Consider the following 20,633-nt stretch of genomic DNA (forward strand, 5'->3'; position numbering starts at 1 on the left):
CATGAATTAGAAGTGCATTTTTATCCACCACATTATTTGGCTCAGACTAAGCAAACCTAACAAATAAAAGGACTCACCAAATATATAACTATAAGATCTCACAAAACAATCTATGCAAACAAAATCACACTGTCTACTTATGATGTCTAAGGCTCTAACTTAAGCACTTTTTGGTACATCTTCATAATAGCTGCCATTAAGCCTGTGTGATGCAATTCTAGTAATAACAGCACTTTGCCTGTGATTTTTGTATCTTCTTGATGGATGGCAATGAAATCTTGGAAATGACTTTTAATTTTTTTCCAAAGTTGAAAATGATTTGCTCTAAACTAGCTGTAGTGTAGATCCTTTGGCACAGCTTTTGTTGGTTGAAGAAATCAGCCTCCCATGATGTATGTTTTTTGAGGAGAAACTAGAAAAATATGGACACAACATTGATTGATGAAACTTAAGTAACTTTTTTTCAGAATTTGGCTCATTGAGCTTTACACAATGGTGCCAACATAGCCAAATCCTACAATTGAGAATGTTATGGTCTGAAGGAAGAGGTAGATGAAGTAGTTGTGCTTCCCATGCACAAAATCATAGCAACCACATAAGAAGAGGAATGCAGCAAATCCCAGCTCCAGTAAGTTAAGTCTGTTCATGTTCAAACAACAAAACAAATCATAATTAGAGGCCTAATAATAATATCACAACTTTTAAGAGCTTTTATGTACATTTTGTACTTCTCAAGTTCTCAATAATGTAAAAAGAATGATGATTTGGCTTAGACATTCTGAATTGGCATGTGTCGGATTAATAAAGTGAGCTAATAATAATAATTGAGTAGAAAAGTGGGACATAACTTCTCCTTTATTACTACATATTTTGAGTTTATGCTAAAATTATTTGTTGATGTGGGTTTTCTGAGATCCAGACAAGGGCATGTGGTTTTCTAAATTCTTCTGTCATATTCATGTGCATGTGACAGAAATGTTTTGATTAGGGTGGCATGGCATGATGCTGTTGATTTGAAAGTGGACTTAAAAAAGTTTCATATAAATGTTTACCTACCCAAAGAGAATCTTAACTGTTACAATGAAGAATATCTACAAACTATTCACTAATAAGTAGGAACCTATGGAATTATTTCCTTGCAATCATTAAATTATTGGTCACACACAGTCTAGAACCCATCTGCATTATGCCAGTGTGTGTGTGTGTGCATGACTAATCCCAAATGCAAACATAATTATTTGCTTAGGAAAAATAAGTAAAAATAAAACTCAGAAACTGACCTTTCAACAAATTTGGATCGAGTCTTTTTGGGTGCCTTGGTGGCAACATTCTTCTTGGCAGCATCTCCTGATTTATTCTTGTTATTGGCATTGACAGAATCACCAAGTTTTTCAGTCACAACCCATTCATTAGCTCTCCCATACTCTAAGAGACCTATAAATGTTGCCTTTGTACGGTGCAAAGACATCACATTCTCAAAGAGGATCCAATAGAACAGAAGGTGAATGGACCTACCAAAGTTGCACACAATTTTTAGAACAAATTTTGAAGTCTGCAACATCAATGGCAAAAACAGATGAAAAACAAGGGCAAAGCGTACCTTGGTGTTCCTACTGAATTGAGAATGGTTATGACAGAAGGAATATAAACAGCTCCCCATATGGGAACGTGAACCTCAGGGATCAAGATTGTGAGAGGAATCACAAGACAGTAGAAGAAGAAAGTGACCATGTGAGCTATGATTTTTCTAACAAAGAAGAAGCTGTATATAACGTACACTTTCTTCCAGAATCTAACTTTCTGCATAAATGTTTAAACATCAGAACACAGAAAGAAACACTTACATTGTCCCTTACATCAGAACATACAGAATAAAACAGAAAGTACTCACCTTGTTCCTTACTATCTCCATAACCATTTTGCGGAACAAATTTGCAGGACCACAAGACCATCTGTGCTGCTGGAATCTAAAGGCTCTCAAAGTACTTGGAAGCTCACTTTTTGCCTGTATAAAGTGTCATTACAAAAAGGGTACAATTACTTAGTATAAGAAAATACATATCATAATTCATATAACTCCATAATGCAAAATATTAATTGTTCATTTTGGAAGTAGATGGAACATTGATTATTCACCTGGAGGTCTCCGAGGTACAAAAATTTCCATCCCCTAAGACTAGCACGAACAGCAAGATCCATATCTTCCACTGTTGTTCTGTCTTTCCACCCTCCGGCTTCATTAATAGCAGCTATTCTCCAAATACCAGCAGTTCCTGCATTAAGGTCCAAAATCAGAAACTTTTCCAGTAAAAGAACATCATGCTACAACAACCTATGAATCACCTATGCTATGACCATGTACTACTGTGTAACAGATGTGTCACTGAAGTAGGTAAGGTCAACATGTTTGGAAGAGTAGAAAGAAAGAAGTTAAGCGAATTACCGTTGAATCCAAAGAAAGCATGAGTGGCTGACCCAACTTCTTGCTCTACAGTGAAATGGTAATCCAGAGACATCTCTTGCATTCTTGTCAACAAACACTCATCAGCATTCACTGTAAAAAAAATAAAAAAATTACCCAGTTAGTATAACACGTTAAGAATGCAAACTTATAGTTAAAAGGTGAAAATGATTAGATGGCTATTAACAATTTCAAAATTTGAACCAACCATTAAAAGGGTTAAAAGAAGGATTTTGACCTAGTGATCATACTATTTTACTTTGCTACTTAATCACAGAATCAGGAAAAATGCAACCACAACTACAACAATAAAGCAAAAGTCAGCATTGACCCCACACTTGCACATGTCATCACAACATTCATTTTTTTTTCTCCAAATAAATGTTGCTCAAATTAATTTAATTCGAGAATGTGAGTGGAGATATAGAATTTTAATAAACCAACACTAGTTTTTGTACTACACTAGAAGAACAATATTGCCCTATTATATAATTCAACTAATATATATATATAAATTGTACCTAACTAAGATTATTATTTAATTTGATTAATGTTATAAGTTTGGGTGATGTAATAAGAGAGAAGGGGAATTTGAGAAGTGTCGGCAAGGGAGAGTAAGGTCCACTATGAGGCACATGGTACTCTTCTCACTGTTATTTTTTTTTATATATATATTTTTATCTAAGCCCAAAAAATTCTGCAAAGGCACGTGGGAAGTGGGTTCGCTGGATTGGGAACTTTGAAGTTTGGATGGATACTGAAAATAACAATTTTACCCCTCTCACCATGTTCTATGTTCTTCCCCAAATGGTTGCCCCTAGAGGGATGAAAAAATAAAATGTGTCAGGCTGTGTGGGTCGCTCTATGAACCCCACAAAGAGAAAGATAAATTTAATACCATTTTTGTAACTTATTCATAGCAAGATGATCCAAGTTTTTAACCCCATCATCAACCTTTTGTAGGATGTGGAAAGATACTACTACTCCCACAACACCAAGAGTTCATCCACTTAATTTTACCCAATTGCCCCCATTAAAACACTAATTGTCTTTCCCAAAACATCATAAGCAGAACAACACATTACAAACCAACCCTGATGTTGTTGGAAGTATGTAATCTTTTCACAATCTCACTATTATTATTATTATATTTGTGTGTGTGCATTAACTATGAAAGGTTAGATTTTTGTGAGCTGGCAGCAAGAGTGGATGAAAAAAGAGTGAAGCTTTTTATTTGTTTGTTCTCGACACTCTCTTTCACTTGTTAAGTTACTGTTCTGAATGGGGACATGATCCTGAAGGAGACAACCTTCACAGTGCCTCGCTGGTGGCCCCCACCCGTGATTGAAGGTTTGTTTTGTGAACTAACGGGTCAACCCGAGACAAAGGGGAAAGTGAAAGTCCACATAATAAATATTAATAATTTTCTTAAATTAAAATAAACCAAATTAAATGCCACCGACACTAAAGGAGTTGTTGTGTTAATAAAGAAAAACAATGTAAAAAAGTAGTTGTCATAAGAATGAATAAGAATTGGTGAAATATATATTTATTTATTTTATTTACCAAATCTCCAACGAGCTTGAACAAGAGCAATGTCGGGGTTGCCCACCAAGAAAGGAATGGAACGTCTGAGAAAATCTGGTTCTGGACGAAAATCAGCATCAAAAATTGCCACGTACTCGCAATGTTTCACATAGCTACGTTTTAGGCCTTCTTTTAGAGCACCAGCTTTGTATCCACCTCGGGTCTCTCTGATTTGGTATGTTATGTTTATCCCTTTGCTTGCCCATCTCTGGCATTCCATCTCCACCATTTGCTGCAATCACAGTCCCAAATCTTCCACACTCAATACACAGATTCAATCAATTCATACACCAAACTCCACAAATCATAAATGCATTACCAACATTATACTCCAATCAAACATCATACCAATACTAATATTATAATAATAATACTAGTAATAATGCACAAGCACAGTTACATAAATCTTTCACATAAACTGAAAAAATTGAAGAAAAAAAACAAACTGTGTGATTGTTAATAATAAATAAAACCTTGATGGCAGGGTCAGTTGAATCGTCCAGCACTTGAATCACAAGACGATCCGCGGGCCATGAGAGATTACAAGCTGCTCCAATTGACACCTTGTACACCTGATCCAATAATTAACAAACCCAATAAAATTATACATGTTAGTACAAACAATAGTTTTGAAGTTAGGAAAAATCTATATACACAGGACATTGTAACAGTCAAAACCAACTAATACTCAATCATTTATATACACTGTTTTAATTATGTAATTCTCCAATGTGGGATCTTGAAACGTGTATGGAGATTGCAGAAGTGAGAGAGAAAGAGGGGAGAGGAGAATCTTGCAGACCTCTTTTTCATTGAACATGGGAATCTGAACAAGGACGACGGGGAAGTTGGTGTTGCCGAGTTCCTCGTCTTCTTGGAGGGGTTCAAACCTGTAGCGTTGGTGGGGTTTCTTCCAGAAGAGTTTGACGAGGATGATGACAATGCCCATGTAGACCCTCTCCATGAAGAGCATGAGGGCCATGGCGAGGCAAATGTACACGGCCAGGTTGAGCAGCGGCACGATCAGCGGCGCCTTAATGACCTCCCAGACCATCCTCATCTGTGCCGTGACGTCGAAATTGACGCCCTGGATTGACTCCGGGATGAAGAACTTTGGCTCCGAATCAACCATTCTGGCAGGTGGGTGTGTGCTGTGAGAGAGAGTGAGAAGAAAAGTCGAAGGAGTGAAAGTTTTTGAGGATGTTTGAAGGTGTGAGCTTTTTGTATGGCGTTGAAATGGCAATAAAAATCTGCAATGCCCTTGTTGGGAATGACACTTATGTTGCAGATCTCTCTCTCCCAAACATGGAAAAAAGTTTCTCTCTGCTTTCTCTTCTGTCTCTCACAATTTGTGCCTATCAATGCTTCTCTTCTCTATAACCTTTCTATCACAGTGTTACCGACACAGGAGAATAGAGGCATTCTGGACAGAGAAAGTGAGTGAGAGAGAAACAGAGAAAAGAGAGAGAGAGAGAGAGAGAGAGAGAGACTGTCTGTGAGGGGCAATGGATGCAGAGATAAAGGGGTCCTTTATACATGTTTTGGTGATAGATTTTCCTTTTACACGTTTTTCTTCTTATATTACTAATTATTATTATTATTATTTATTTTGTCTCTCTGATCTAAATTCTGATCTCACTCTCTCTTCACTGTCACTTAATGTTGTCTTTTTGTTTAGTAGAAAATGATGTTACCTTAGCTAAAGTTATATTAGTGTTTAATCAGTGTTTTCTCTTACTTTGATTACTCGGGTTCCAAAGGTAATACTTTTTTTTTTTCTTTTTCTGATCGGAATTAAAAGTTTTTTCATTTTTAAATTATAGTACAAAACGATCTTCTCAATTAAAACCATCAATAGAATGTTCAAATTTAATACTTACCTTTTGGTTATTTTCATCTGTGCAAGAACACCATTAACAAACAGAGGTTTTTTTGGATAAAAAATAACAATCACTTACCTGTTATCTGTTTACAGTGATTTTCTTGAATATAAGCAAATATATTTTCTAAAATTAATGCCTTTAATTATTGAATTTTGGATACAAAAGGTGATTGGTAGTGTATTAATGTAAAAGAAGGAAACTTTTCATTTTTCTTTTTGTTATTGTTACTCAAAAATATGAATGTATTGATTATTATTTGTCTTTGCCAATACCTAAGATTATTTTTGATACATTTATTTACAAAGTTGTTTAGTAAAATTTGTACGGGGAACAATGACACACATTGCTTACATTATTAACATTACTTAAAAGATATATCTTTTACTAGAAAAGAAATTACAGAAATAATGTTTTATTTATTGATATGAGATCAGTTACAAAAACTTGTAAAGTCAAGTTTAATACTTATTATAATAATATTAAATTGAATTTTGGTAGAGTGTTGAATTGGTGTGACATTATGAGAATCACAAAATTAACATGGATACTTTATTTAAATTGTTTATATATCTAAAAAATAAATAAACGATTATAGCAAGTAATAGTCGTTTATGTTTGTCGTATAATAATTTATTTAACTTTTAATATGCATTTATTATATTTAATACATTTTGTTCCATTCCATTATTGCAGTTTTGGATTTATAGTAATTAAGATTAGTATATATTTTTATTTTGAAAAGTGATCGAATTTCAGTTTTTAATTGTTTTTTTCTAAATTATGAAATGGAATATGAGCTCTTGCTGAATTATGTAAATCCACGTCATAAGCCCTGGTCACAATGGTGCATATTTTTTCACACTAATATATTCAATAAATTTTAGTTTATTCCACTAAAAAAATTAATGTTATTCCAATGAGACATTTTGTTAAAGCAATGTAAAAATTATGAGAAAAATATTATTTTTTAGGTTTAATTATACAAATGGTCTTTATTTTCTGTGATTTTTTTTTCAAATAGGTCTTTAATTTTTTTTGTCTCAATAATTTAAAAAAAATTAAAACAATGTCATTAATTATGTACTAATACCATTAACGAGAGTATCACGTGTCATTAGTTTGGTAACAACAACACCGTTAATAAGTTGTTTATGTTTGTCATATCATAATTTATTTAACTTTTAATATGCACTTATTATATTTAATAATTTTTGTTCATTCCATTATTGCAGTTTTGGATTGATAGTAATTAGGATTAGTATATATTTTATTTTGAAAAATGATCGAATTTCAATTTTCTTAGTTGTTGTTTGTAAATTATGGAATAGAATATGAGCTCTTACTACGCTATATAGATCCACGTCATAAGCCCTGGCACAATTGACCCTCCAGATTTTTTTCACACTAATATATCAATAAATTTTATTTTATTCCATAAAAAAACTAATGTCATTCCAATGTAAAAAGTGATGAGAAAATTATTTTTAAATTTAATCAGTCTTTATAGTGATTTTTCTTATAGAAGTCTTTAACTTTTGTATGTACTAACATGGGTGTTATGTGTGAGATTGTAGCTTTTTTTTTTTTTTTATAAATATTTTTTTTTCTTAATTCTTATAAGTAAATATGTTTAAACAACATAGTTAACATTTATATAACTAACTAAATATAGATATAAATAAATTTAATATTATTAAAAATATCAATTTCAATAAAAATATTTGTAAAGATTTATATATAAATTAAATTTTGTTTGAATTTTGAGAGGGACAAAATTGTTTAATTTTTAAGAAAATTAGGATTATATTGTGACAAAATAAAAGTACTGGTATCAAATTGAGACAAAATAAAAATACGTGAACCAAATTGAGATTAATGCAATGCCACGTGACTTGACAATGACACATGACATTGACACTGTTAATAGTAGTAAGGTGGTTAAGGTCATACTTTCATAGCTATCAAGCAAATGTCCAAACAGACGACCCAATTGAAATGATCTTGAGAAAGATAAACCTGATTGACCGAATGGTCAATTAGTTTGTGCAGTTATCGGAGTTCGACCTTCGTTTTGAATCGCATGGCTCAGTCAGAGGCCACCACTTGACAGATTTTTTCGCTGAATTGCAGGGTTAAGGCGACCATCCAAATCAAACATGAAAAATTCATGTTGATGGATTGTTTGATAAAAAGGGCGAGGAAGTAGAAATTGTGTTGGAAGGGTCGAATGGTACTAAAATAGGGAATTCCATGGGATCAAGTTTCATATACCCAACAACCATGCAAAAAATGAGGCCTTGATAGCCGGCCTAACCTTAGTGAATGAAATGGGAGCATGTGGAGTTGAGTAAAAGGCTGACTCCCAACTTGTTGCCATCCAGATGAAAAGAACTTTTTAAGTGAAGGATGACCAACACCTCCAATATTATCATAAAGCTACTCAACTAATAAAAGACTTTGAAATAGTTGACATCCAATATATACCTCGAATGGAGACACTAGAGCCAATGTATTATTTAAATTAGCAAGCGACAAAGAAAAAAGATAGTTATCTATAGTAATAAGACAGGTGCTAACAAAGCCTATTATGGAATGCATATCTAACTTGACAACTGAGCGAGAAGACTAGAGTGATAGGATTAAATCACTGATGAAAGATCAGGATGAAGGCAATAGAATAAGTCTAACAAACACAACGAAGATTACGCAATTTGCTTTCATTGAGGAAGAAGCTCGTTACATGTTAGATGAGATGCACAATGGTGTTTATGGTCTCCACATTGGACAAAGAACACTTAAAGCCTGAGCCTTGCGAGCTGGCTATTATTGACCAACTATGGAAGCATATTGCAATACCTTTGTTGAGAAGTGTAAAACGTGTCAAGAACATGGCAATAATGTTAAATTGCCCCATTAGAATTGCATAGCATATCTTCCCTTGGTTTTTCATCCATGGGGAATGGACATTGTTGGATCTTTCCTGATCGAAAAGTGCAAATGTTTGCATGGTAAAACACCACGCGTCATTTTAGTCACCATCATATGTTCATTAATGATAATGGCCAAGAGTTTGTCGACAAGAAGTTTGTGAAGTTCTACAAAACTTAGGCATACTTGTTCGATGAAACATGCTCAAACGAACCATCAAGCAGAGGTCATGAATAAGATTATAGTGGTTAAGCTTAAATGAAACTTAGGATAAGCCAAAGAAGCATGGGTGGATGAGTTGCCTAAAGTTCTCTAAGCCTATCGATGTTCATCGCACGGTACCATTGGAGAGACTTCATTCAACCTAATGTATGATATTAACGTGATGCTACCCGTGGAGGACGGTGAACCTTCTCTTAGAAGTTTGGTATAAAATATGAGACTTAGCAACAAACAAATAAAAGCGGAGTTTGAGAGCATAAAAGAATGAAGGGAAGTAGCAGTCATCCGGGGAAGAAGATGCACGAGAATGATAGCAAGGAGGTACAACAACAAATTCAAGCCGTGAAGTTTCAACGAAGAAGACCTAGTTTGGAGGAAGACAAACAAAGCTCAAAAGAAATTAACATATGGCAAGCTTACACTGAATTGGGAAGTACCCTTCAAGAAGACTTGAAGAATGTAGCTTAACTTTTTGAATACTTGAATGACAAGAATGTGCCTAACACTTGAATGCTTCTCATTTAAAGTTTTATTTCAATAAAGAATTGTAATCTTTGATTGGCATATTGTTTCTTTCCACTATCATTCTCTCTTAAGGAGGATTTTGGTTGGAGAGGTTTAAATAAAGCGTCCGAAGCAAGCAATATAATTATATTAAAGTCATTATGTGTAGATTGTGCGTGCTAACTCTAAACAGCTACAGGCGAGTTCTAAAATGAAACCCTACTGAAATAAGGTTTAAACGAATGGTTAAAGACGAGTTTTAAGGATTGAAAAACTCTCAGTTAATGAACAATTTGGTAAAGAACCCTAGCCAAATGGTTTAATTGTAAACGGTTAGGGAAGAGTTTTGTTAAAAAACCCCTACCGAACAACCAATGAAGAGTCATGGAAACAGAACCCCTACCAAACGCATTATTCGTAACAACTTAAAAAATGGTTAAGGGAAGTTCTGAAGAACCATTACCATGTGTAACCTTGAATTCTTTATTATTAAATGTAAAATATTAAGGGCAAGTTCCAAAGAACTTTTATCGTGTAATGCAGTCATTAAACTCTGTTGTTCGGGTAGATTAAAAGTAGTAACATGAACTAGGTAATCAACAATAAAAATCGAAAGAAGAAAGAATCAGTCGAATTATCAAGAAATAAATTTCATTGAAATAAATGGAGTATAGTCTTTACAAAAGATTGACATACCTATATTATTAACAGAAGGCAAGAAAAACTTGTCCCAGACAAAAAATATTCAAAATCCTAAGAGTTAGGAGCATTTTGAGCAGCGTAAGTGATAGCAACATTTGCGATGACAACATCAAGTTCCTCATTCCCTTCAGTCGACGCTTCATGAAGGAATTCAAACCTTCCATCATAAAAGTCTTTCGTCATGTCGAGGTTACCTTCGTCATGTCGAAGTTACCTTCGTCTATGGCATGTTGTAAAAATTGGCCGCTTAAGCAAGTGCCTTCTTGAAATCCAAGTTCATGTTGGTCAATTATAGCTTGACCATTGTCTTATAGTTCAACCACCAAGGTAGTGTTATGCTTGGTTAGGTCCTCAATTGTCTTCCTGCCCTTTTGACAATCGAGTAATAGATCGTCAACTTCACGTTGCAGTCAACGGTTGGCCTCGGTCAAGCGCTTCTAAGCCACCTTAGAGTCTGCTAGCTAAGCATCTAAGCTTTCTTAGGCTTGCTAGCAGTTGGAGTGAGTGATGATGACGACCTTCAATTTATAATCCAACTCAACACTCGCCATTAATGCTTGCTCCAAGTCCAACAGAGCTCTGGAGAACTTTTTCTTCAACCGCTCAGCCTATACTCCAATAACCATAGAAACTATAATGCTCAATAATACCACTTGAACGTTAAGTTCCCCAAGGGCATCAACCATTTCTTGTTCGATGATACCCTTGAGCATGTTCTTCTTAGCTCTGGACAGGTTGAAAGATACATTTTCACCTAATTACAGTTTAGTGTAAAAAATATCCTCAGCCAAAGGCCATGATGTTCCATCCTTCGTCCGATGACTCTTTTGGTGGGAGGATAAGGACTTTTCTCCTTGTTAGTGAGACTTCATATTTTCTTTGCCTTTCTTCTTTTTCACTTGTTGATCGAGGGAAAAGATTGTACATATAAGAGTAACTTAAAGATCGATCAATTGGACGTTTAGACTTGACCCCTTACTTGAAAGAAATACAAAATAAATAATATTAATATTTGTACAAAAATTATAATTTTTTTATTCTACTAAAAACCAAATATGTCAATCCTTGTTGTCTTTAACCATACCTAATAATTAAAAATTAAGACCTATAAATGGACCTACTTGGATCTTGAAGTAAAGGTAGTGGTAATGACAAGTGGTAATAGCCACAATGATAATATCAGAGCGTAAAAGTGAGTAATGTTTAATGGCGACAATAGATTGAAATGTCACACTAATAATGGGAACCAACATCTGAAATTGCAAACCAGAAGTAGCAACAATGATAACATTAACATTAAGTGCTATCAATTGGTGACAACAACAACGAGCACAAACTCTTTGAGAATTATTCTTGTAAAATTGAAAATACTCTTAATCACACACCATTGTCTTCTCCTAAGTCTTCTTACCAATCGTTTTTCCATAATCTTTCCGTCACTTTAGTACTACTGAGTTGGAGATACCTATAAAAGACACTCAAACACTTAAGTAAGTGTTTGATTAAACGTGCAATTCTAGTACATGCCTTATCTAAATGTTTTATTTATAATGTCTTTAATTATTTTTTACCTTTTGGAAAGGTATAATTATGATTCAGCATCCAAACTTTACTTAAGGGTTAAATTACATATCACATCCTTAATTTTATCATTCATCTAATCTTTCCATCCCGATAACCTCACTTATAGTTAATCAAATAATTAAATAATAATTTTATCGATCGACATTGTATTGGCAGTCACAAGAATGTCTTAGGTTATACAAGAAAAATTCGAAGGGTGAAGATGAACAAACATGCAAGGAGAATAAAGAACATTAAAATTGTTGCATATTCTAAAATCACTATATAAAAACATTATTTGAATTTGAATTTTCATCTTACTCTACTACGACAATTTCATACGAAACAAATATTGTAGGAAAGCTGCAACAATGATTTTAAAGTAATTGATATAATATAATGGATACAATAATAATAAAAAGTAATCATTATCGTTTAATTGGAAAAAATTTTAAAAATATCATTAATCACTGGTTGATGAATGTTATAGAGAAACCATCATCATTATTTAAGATCGTCAATTGAATATTTTAAATATAGAAGAACCATCATCATTAGATTGTTGAATATTTTAAACCTGTTATAAACTATGTATTATTTATGTTTGTTTCCAATGTGTAACTTATTTAATATTTTTATTACCACTTATATTTTTTATTATTCTTTATTCCTTGTTTTTTACTATTTTCTTTTAGTTTCAGAAAGACAATTTTTTCTTTTATCTCATGTATGTAGGCTCTCACCATTTCTTCATGGTCTATGAATTTACGTACGTGTCATATACCCTATATTCATGCCTTTGCTTCTATAATTTATTCCTTTCATTTTTAATTCCTGCATTTACTTTCACTATAATACACGCATTTAAATCTCATACAATCATTTACTGCCTTTAAATCCATACATTTACTTTCCAATGCCTTTGTCCCAACTCTACAAAACGTCCTTCACCCTATTCCAAATCCCTTATTTAAGACAAGTAACTTATCTCAATAAAGATAAAGCCAAAATATATGGTTGTCACTCCTTTGACTTTTAGTTCTGATAAACTCTATATAAAGTGATTCATAACTTTATGATTGTGCTTCGTTAAAAAAAAAAATAGAATTTTCTTAAATCTGTCTTATTTAACTTGACACAATTAAAAATTTTAAAAGTAAAATTTTAAAAGTTTTTAAACGAAACGGATTTCAAAAAATGTTTTGAGTATGGTTAAGAATTATTATCAAATATTCTTTTACATTTTTCTTCTAGTAATTCTAAATTGTGAGGACTAATATCATATTAGAAAGTGAGTTTAAACCTAATTCAATCTCACAAAACTGACTTGTAAAATAAGATTTGCACTACACTTATATATTATAATTTTGTCTTATCTCTAATAAATGTGAGACTTTCAAGACTCTCTTCCATATTAAAATACAATTATCAAATATAACAATATAAAATATATGACTATATAAGTAATGAAAACTTATTAATAATAAAAACTTAAGTGAATTTAAGTTTAAAATCTCTATCGAATAACCTGTGTTCAATTCCCTAATTGAAATGTTAAATCAGTTAAACTTAATAATTAATAATTCTTTTTATTGGAAGTTATCTTAATTTCCACATCATTCAATATTTAAAAAAGGAGATGAGTATGGATAGTCAAAATTCAATAAAGGAATTCTCAAAATTTGAACTTAAAGAAGGGAGAATGCTTTATTTGTATAAATTAAGATTGATGTAATATATATTTTTCAAAATATATTAAAATATGAATAATTTCATTACTCTATTATTATTGTTTAATTTTAACAAAACTTAACTTACATAACCATGATGATATAAAATTACAACGTGATATTCAGTAAATATTGTACCAATGTAAATATATATAGAATTAAGAGTAACAAAAGAATTGTGAGATCGATAAGTGTCGGTGATAAGCTTTATAATTGGTAACAGTTGGATGTTGTTACCAATTATGTGGTTAAATATTTATATGAAACGGAATCAAATAAAACTTTCTTAACTTCACTCACGTACACATGCTTATCTGTCATTACAGTAAATGTCTGACAGAACATACGACTTTATTCTCGTTTTCGTTTTTCTTACTCTGCCACCACAATCAATTTGGTTTTTAAATACAACAACAATAATGTTTCAGTTTTATACCATACATTTACTTTTCTTACTTCATGGTTGTTGGGATCCCTCTCCATTACTGTAACAGTGTGAAGATATCATAGTTTTTCAGAACAAGTTTTTCGGAGACAAAATTTTAGGTCTATCAGTGTGAACGAAATGTGGAGAAAAAATGAATGCATAATCACTCCGCATGTGATGCCATAGGAAAGGCATCAGAGTGAGTGACTGTGTGTCACATTTGGTCAAAATTGAAGCATGACATATATGACATACGTGTAATACGAGGAGGAAAATTAGAAGTAGACATGTCAAAACAGGTCATTAGCTTCACCCAGTTCGGTTCACCATGGATTGGTTACTTAGTGAGTCAATTCAATCCGATTTATTTATTAGTAAGTCAGAAAAATTCGAACCCGGCCTGATCCACCACGGGTTGGTGGGTAAATGGATTGGTTCACTTAATTACAATTTTTTTTTTAAAAAAAGTTACAAACTTTCTATAATTTAAATCTAAACAAATTTCACTCCAACATTAGTGTTTAATTAATTTTGAAAATAAGAAACTTAAATAATTTTTTCAAGTAAAAACAAAATAATAAATATTTTTTTATAAAATTAAAATTAAAATTTAATAAAATAAAATTAGGTAGGTGGGTTGGTGAGTCACGGGTTCAACCCACATGAGCCGGGTTTAAATCTAACCCACATAAAAAAAAATACAATTTTTTCAATCTCAACCCGGTTCAAATCCGTGGAGGTTGACCCGCGAGTTGTGACTCATTTTGACAGCTCTAATTAGAAGTTGTATATAAAGTTATTTTATAATATATAACTTGATAAAAAAATTATTTTAAAAATTGATTTTTTAATATTAATTTAGATTTAAAAGTTCACTTTTTTAACATGGTATTAAAGTTATACGTTAAAATTTATTCTAACGAGATTTTTTATTTATTTGGTCTATTATATCATTTGTTATACAGGTATTTGTTGTTTGTTGTTTGTTGAATATATTGTTTTATTCGATGTTAGACTATTATCGAATTATCTATTAATGTCTAATAGATATATTTTTCAACATAAGTGATACTCACATCAATTATAAATAAGACCAATTTATAATATATAAATGGATATTATCTTTTTCTAATAATTTATTTTTGTAAAATTGAATTTGTTTTAAATTTATGTTTGTAAAATTGAATTTGTCTTAAATTTGTTTTAATAAACTTATTTTGATTTTTTAATGGTTGATCTATGATCTATGATATAAGAGTCTTTTAATATAATCCTACGTAAAAGGTGGTGTGCTGAAAAATACAGCTGATGATCTTGCCGCAATTTACTCCGTACATGAAAGTTGAAATTGTTAATAGTTCTCACAAGTGAGTGTAGCAGAACGGAAAGACCTCTAATTAGCTTAAAGTCAAAGGTATTTGGTTCACTGTTATATTCTAACTTGACTCAACAAAATATCCATAATAAATAACAATTAAAATATTTTTTATTAGTTTTAAAATATAGTCACTTTTACTATTTACTTACAGGTTTAATTAATTTTAAATATTTCATAAATTTTAATGTTTGTAATTTGAATAATTAATGAACAAAATGCAAGAAAAATATGTAAAATGTGAAAGAGACGAGAAAATTGTTAAAGTGTGAGTGTAAATGTGAAGTTTTACTTTAAATAAAAATAATCAAGTTGAACAATATATAAAAAAAATCGATAAATCTGTTACTAAGATTCATTTAAAATATATCATAAACTTAACTCACATAAAAAAAATAATAATACTATTCAACTTAAAAAAATTAAAACAAATGATTTATAAATATTTTTTCTTTTATAGTTTTCAACTATTTTATATTTCACTCAAAGTAGGATTGGAAGCTTATATTTGAATTCTTAATAGTTTATCTTTTTAGATATGAGTAACACATTTCATTAAACTTAAAAATGAACATATTCATCTACTTTGTCGAGTTAAGATTTTAAAATGGAACAACGTAAAATTTACTTAATTTAAATTTAATTAATCGATACAAAGGTATAATATTTATCTCCTTGAAATTTTTAATATGCCATATTAAAATCATTGGTGCAATACATTGTAACTTAATTTCACCAATCAATCAATTGTATTTCATTGATATCAATTAATATATTTCTAGAAAACTAACGATAAGAAAACACAATTATCCATTAACAAAACTAGATAAATCAATGGAAAAACGAAGCTTAATTTGAATTTGAAAACTATTCAATTTAGAATGCCACCAATGAATTAAAAATGTTTTTTGTTTTATTTGGCATTATTCGATTCATTCCAAACTTATCTTTTAGAATTTCGTGAATCAAATCAAATTTGACATAGTTGAACATAAACATGGTAACTCACCAATTAAGGATGAGAGTGTATATGATTCCGACAATGAATGCGACATAAGCATGTCAAATAAAAATAAGTTAACCAATTTTCCCTTAGCACCAAAATTTGCCCTTTGCACCCATCTTGTACAAAACTACAAATACAACCTACGTAGTATTTGCTGACACAATTCAAGTAATATTCGATTTGCAGAGGTTGGTGTTGATTACACAATCTCAATTTATGCACCATAAAGTGTCGTATATATGTATATACAATCTCAATATTTATTGTTACAGTGAATTTGATGTTTTTGTTCATTTCTGAAAAAATCTTATTACGAATATTCCATGCATTAAGAGTTTACATTTAATACACTACCACAGTAAATTTTATCATACCATTGACTGAGTAGAAACTATTTTAAATATTAAAAACTATTTTTATACTATATATGATGATATTATGTCTAAAGGACAAGATACAAAAATATTTATAACGTTAATGTATTTCAGTTAAATTATTCTTTTATATTTTGTAATATTATGTAAACGGAAGTGGTTTTCACAATGAAATTTACATTAATAAATCAATGTAGTACATGATTTATTTTATTTAGGGAAAAATCAAGCCTTCTTCTATTTTTATTTTTAGTCTTTTTTTTCCTATTGCGTTGCATTATTTTTGTTCACTACAGAGAATGTGCGTCTACCACTAGCGGGAAGCCACCACACACCACCATTATTTTAAAATTTGTTTCAAAAACTATATGTTAGGTTAATGATAATATATTTTATTATTTAGTGTGTAGAGTTAAATGCTTAAACTAAGTTTATTTGTACGTTAAATTTGATTAAATTTGAAAAAGATGAGTTATATATAGGTTAAATTTTATTAAGTTTAACTATAACTTAAATTTAGTTAATTTTCTATTTGTGATATGTTAAATTTGAAGTATGTGTTCGTAAAATAAAATTCATAGAACACTTTTCACATGTATTTTTCTCTACAAGTAGAAAGTGTACATACACATTAGTTGTTAAAGCAATTGATGTGATATTTTATTACATTATTATGAAGAAGAAGAAAAACTAATACAAAAAGTGAAGGGTAATGATTATTTTACATCAATTATAGATAAATTTAATGTTATATGTAGTAATGTTTATGTGATGTAAGAAATAGCACACTCTTCACATTGATATCATTTACATCAATTGTATAATTGAAGTAAAATACCCAAAATCAACCAACATAGAAAATTATTTTAATAGTATATGTATTTCTATATTTGATTTTGTAATAAACACAACAAAAGAGTGCTTAGTTTGGAGAAAACAGATATGTAAAATTAAAATAAATAGTAAATAACACATCAATAATGAAATAATTTATGAAAAAATTTAATAGTAGTTTTTTTTTACTTGTTAAACACATAATCAAACTTAATGGAAATTAATTTGCAGAACAGCTTTCTGAAATATAAAAGGAAAGTCTTAATCTCACATTTCTATTGAATCAGTGTTCCAATTGAGTGAAAATGGTACTCAATTGTTGGAACAAAAAAAAGTTTATATTTTAATTAGGAAAACTTACCTTTTGTGATATTGTTGTTTTAAATTGTGTGAGATTGAAGACCAAGATATATATATTGATATTTTTATGAAAACTTGCTACTTAGCATGTGATTGAACTCATTTATGTGATGACCAAAATCAAGGTAATATTGTATTATAGGAAACAATTCTAATTAGTCTAAACTCTTCCATTCTCATGGTATTGGAATCTACAACTTTTTTATTGTTTACTATGATAGCCAAGTTTTTAATCCGTGCATGTGAGTATGAACTTGTTACGGTTTTTTTTTCTTTTTTTCTTTTTGAATTCTAAATGTGGTTGTAGATGCAATAACAAGTATATAAAAAATGGGATAGAGACAAATTTGGATATAGATATGGATTTATATATTAAAAAAAATTACATTTTGGGGTTGATACATCTTGCATTAAATGTTTTTACTCAAGTTGAATTAAATTAATGGTTTATTGCTTTGGGTCAACCCTGTATTAGAGTAAAAACAACGTAATATAAAGTAAGTGTAACATTAAAGTCAAATCTAATCTATATACTCCATATGACTTGGGTTATGGGAACGTGTTTTAAGCCTAGAGCCTTGTGCAGTCTCACTCCCAAACACCTTCTTAGAGAATTCTTCTGTTGGAAAAATAAAAGATGAACTTTTTTTACTTTTTATGTCAGATTCTCTTTATATTTTCTGAAGATGTGGTTTCGTTTAAGTATAGAAGTTTTCTCTTATTTTAGTACTTTTCTTCATTTATAACTTTGTAACACATAAATTACTACTTTTTATAACTATAATAGTTTAAAAATTCTATCAATTGATAATAAGACGAGTCTATAATATATATAAATGAATGTAAATTTTATCTAATAAATACATTTTATAGGATAAAATCAAAGTTTAAAGTTTATTTTTTAACGTAATATCAGAATTATAAATTTATCTTAATAAGATTTGTTATGTGTTTTTATTGATAATAAAATTAAATGAAAACTTAATGTAATTAATAGATTTTAAACATATGAGCCGTGAAACATCTTGAATGAGTGTAATGACATTGTTTATCTAAGATTGTGTAACAAATTAATGTGTTTGAAAATCTTATATAAAATAAAAATAAGTAAGATGTGAACACATTTTCAATGGTTAAAACAATTTGTAGTTATACATGCAAAATATTTTTTTTTAAAAAGTAAAATTTTATGGACACAATTACCCCGAGAATCTACAAAATAGATCGTCTCTGAAATAGGACAAATCCAATTGAAGTTGCTCTCACTTTATTCATATTACAAAATCCATGTAGTAATTCATAAATCATTGAAAAGCAACGAAAAAACAATGAATTGTTTGATCAAGTAATGAGTTCTTTTAAACTTTTTTGGATCCCACCAATTCTTTAATGTTATCCCAAATGCTTTCTAGAGTTTGATTGTGGGGTCATTTAAGCAGATTCTTAGAATTGTTGAATCATAGTAATAAGTAGTGTCATTAATTTACTCTAATGTAATTAAACATATTTTTAAATTTGTGGATAATTATTTATAGCTAATTGTTTAGATCCGTTTGTTGAAAAAAAAAATATTGTTCATGAAGTTTTCTTTTTGTACCATTTTTAAAATCAGAAGAGATGAACAAACATTGGTAGCTGAAATAAGTAGCATTTTAGTTTTAAATTATTATTAAACAATGTAAATTTCAAGATTTTTTTTTTGTGCCCACCAAAGATTACAACCATGCAAGTTCTAACAACATTTCAATTATTAGGGAATAAGATTCATGAGTGACATATATAACATATATAAAAATAAATTGATGGGTAATGAGTAAGCATCTCGCAATAGATTATTATTTTGGTTTAATTGAGTTGATTAAGTTTGATTAAACAACGTTCAAATTGAGTTTTAATTATGCATAACGTATAAATAAGTTCAAATTGTACGAAATCCATATGGACAAAAAAACGGATTTTGAACAGTCCAAAGTGTGCCCCAATACAGGTGGCAAACACATTTGTTGAATTAGATATTTAACACAACTGTTCAAGAGACGTTAATTAATTGTGGGTTTATTTTAATCTACATGGCAAAGTTAATTAATTACTTTTTCTTAATAGAAGAGAAGCATATGAAAGTACAGTTTCCATATACCGGAAGCATATTCTGTCAAAATCATGGATCCAATCTGAATTATGATCAAATGAGCTACCCAATAGATCCTACGCTCATTTTTTCTTCTTCACAAAGTCGTTTCATTTTTTCCTTTCCTCTGTTTAATCACCATTTATTAGATGCTTTTCACATCAAATATTCACCTGTTCCTTAAATTTGATTTTTGTGTCTTTTAACCAATAAAATATGACAACTAAAAGCAGAGTTACTGTTATTTTTTTATTGTCATTTCTATTTAATTTAATTAGTTTGGGTGTGGGATCAAGTGTTTAGCTACAGGTATTCTTTCGCTATAAGTATTCTTTCTTCAAACGATTATCACAATTCAGGTCTCTTTGATTTGTGGAGTCTCTTGTGAATGTTCAAATAATACTTGAAGAAACTTTGATGACAAAATCAAATCAACTTAAATAGAAAGCTACTAATGTTATATTTAACAACTTTTTTATTTTAAATTAGTTTAATTATGGCTGAAACATGACTAATTATGCTTTAATCATAAGTAAATTATTTTAGAGT

General features: G+C 30.3%; 1 protein-coding gene across 1 annotated transcript; it reads right to left on the reverse strand.

Annotated features, from left to right (window-relative positions):
- Window positions 1–413: 413 nt before the first annotated feature.
- Window positions 414–5,561, reverse strand: CSLA02 (cellulose synthase-like A02). Its single transcript, XM_047310322.2, has 9 exons — window positions 4,851–5,561; window positions 4,522–4,620; window positions 4,028–4,280; window positions 2,444–2,554; window positions 2,137–2,273; window positions 1,892–2,005; window positions 1,601–1,800; window positions 1,281–1,511; window positions 414–639 (listed from the first exon to the last, which is right to left on the reverse strand). Exons 1-9 carry the CDS (start codon window positions 5,178–5,180, stop codon window positions 486–488), a joined length of 1,629 nt encoding a protein of 542 aa, XP_047166278.1. The 5' UTR covers window positions 5,181–5,561; the 3' UTR covers window positions 414–485.
- Between the last annotated feature and the right edge of the window lie 15,072 nt (window positions 5,562–20,633).

This window comes from Vigna umbellata, chromosome 3 (genome assembly GCF_029865625.1).
Source record: "Vigna umbellata cultivar VRB3 chromosome 3, Vumbellata_1.0, whole genome shotgun sequence".
Classification (NCBI taxonomy): Eukaryota; Viridiplantae; Streptophyta; class Magnoliopsida; order Fabales; family Fabaceae; genus Vigna; species Vigna umbellata.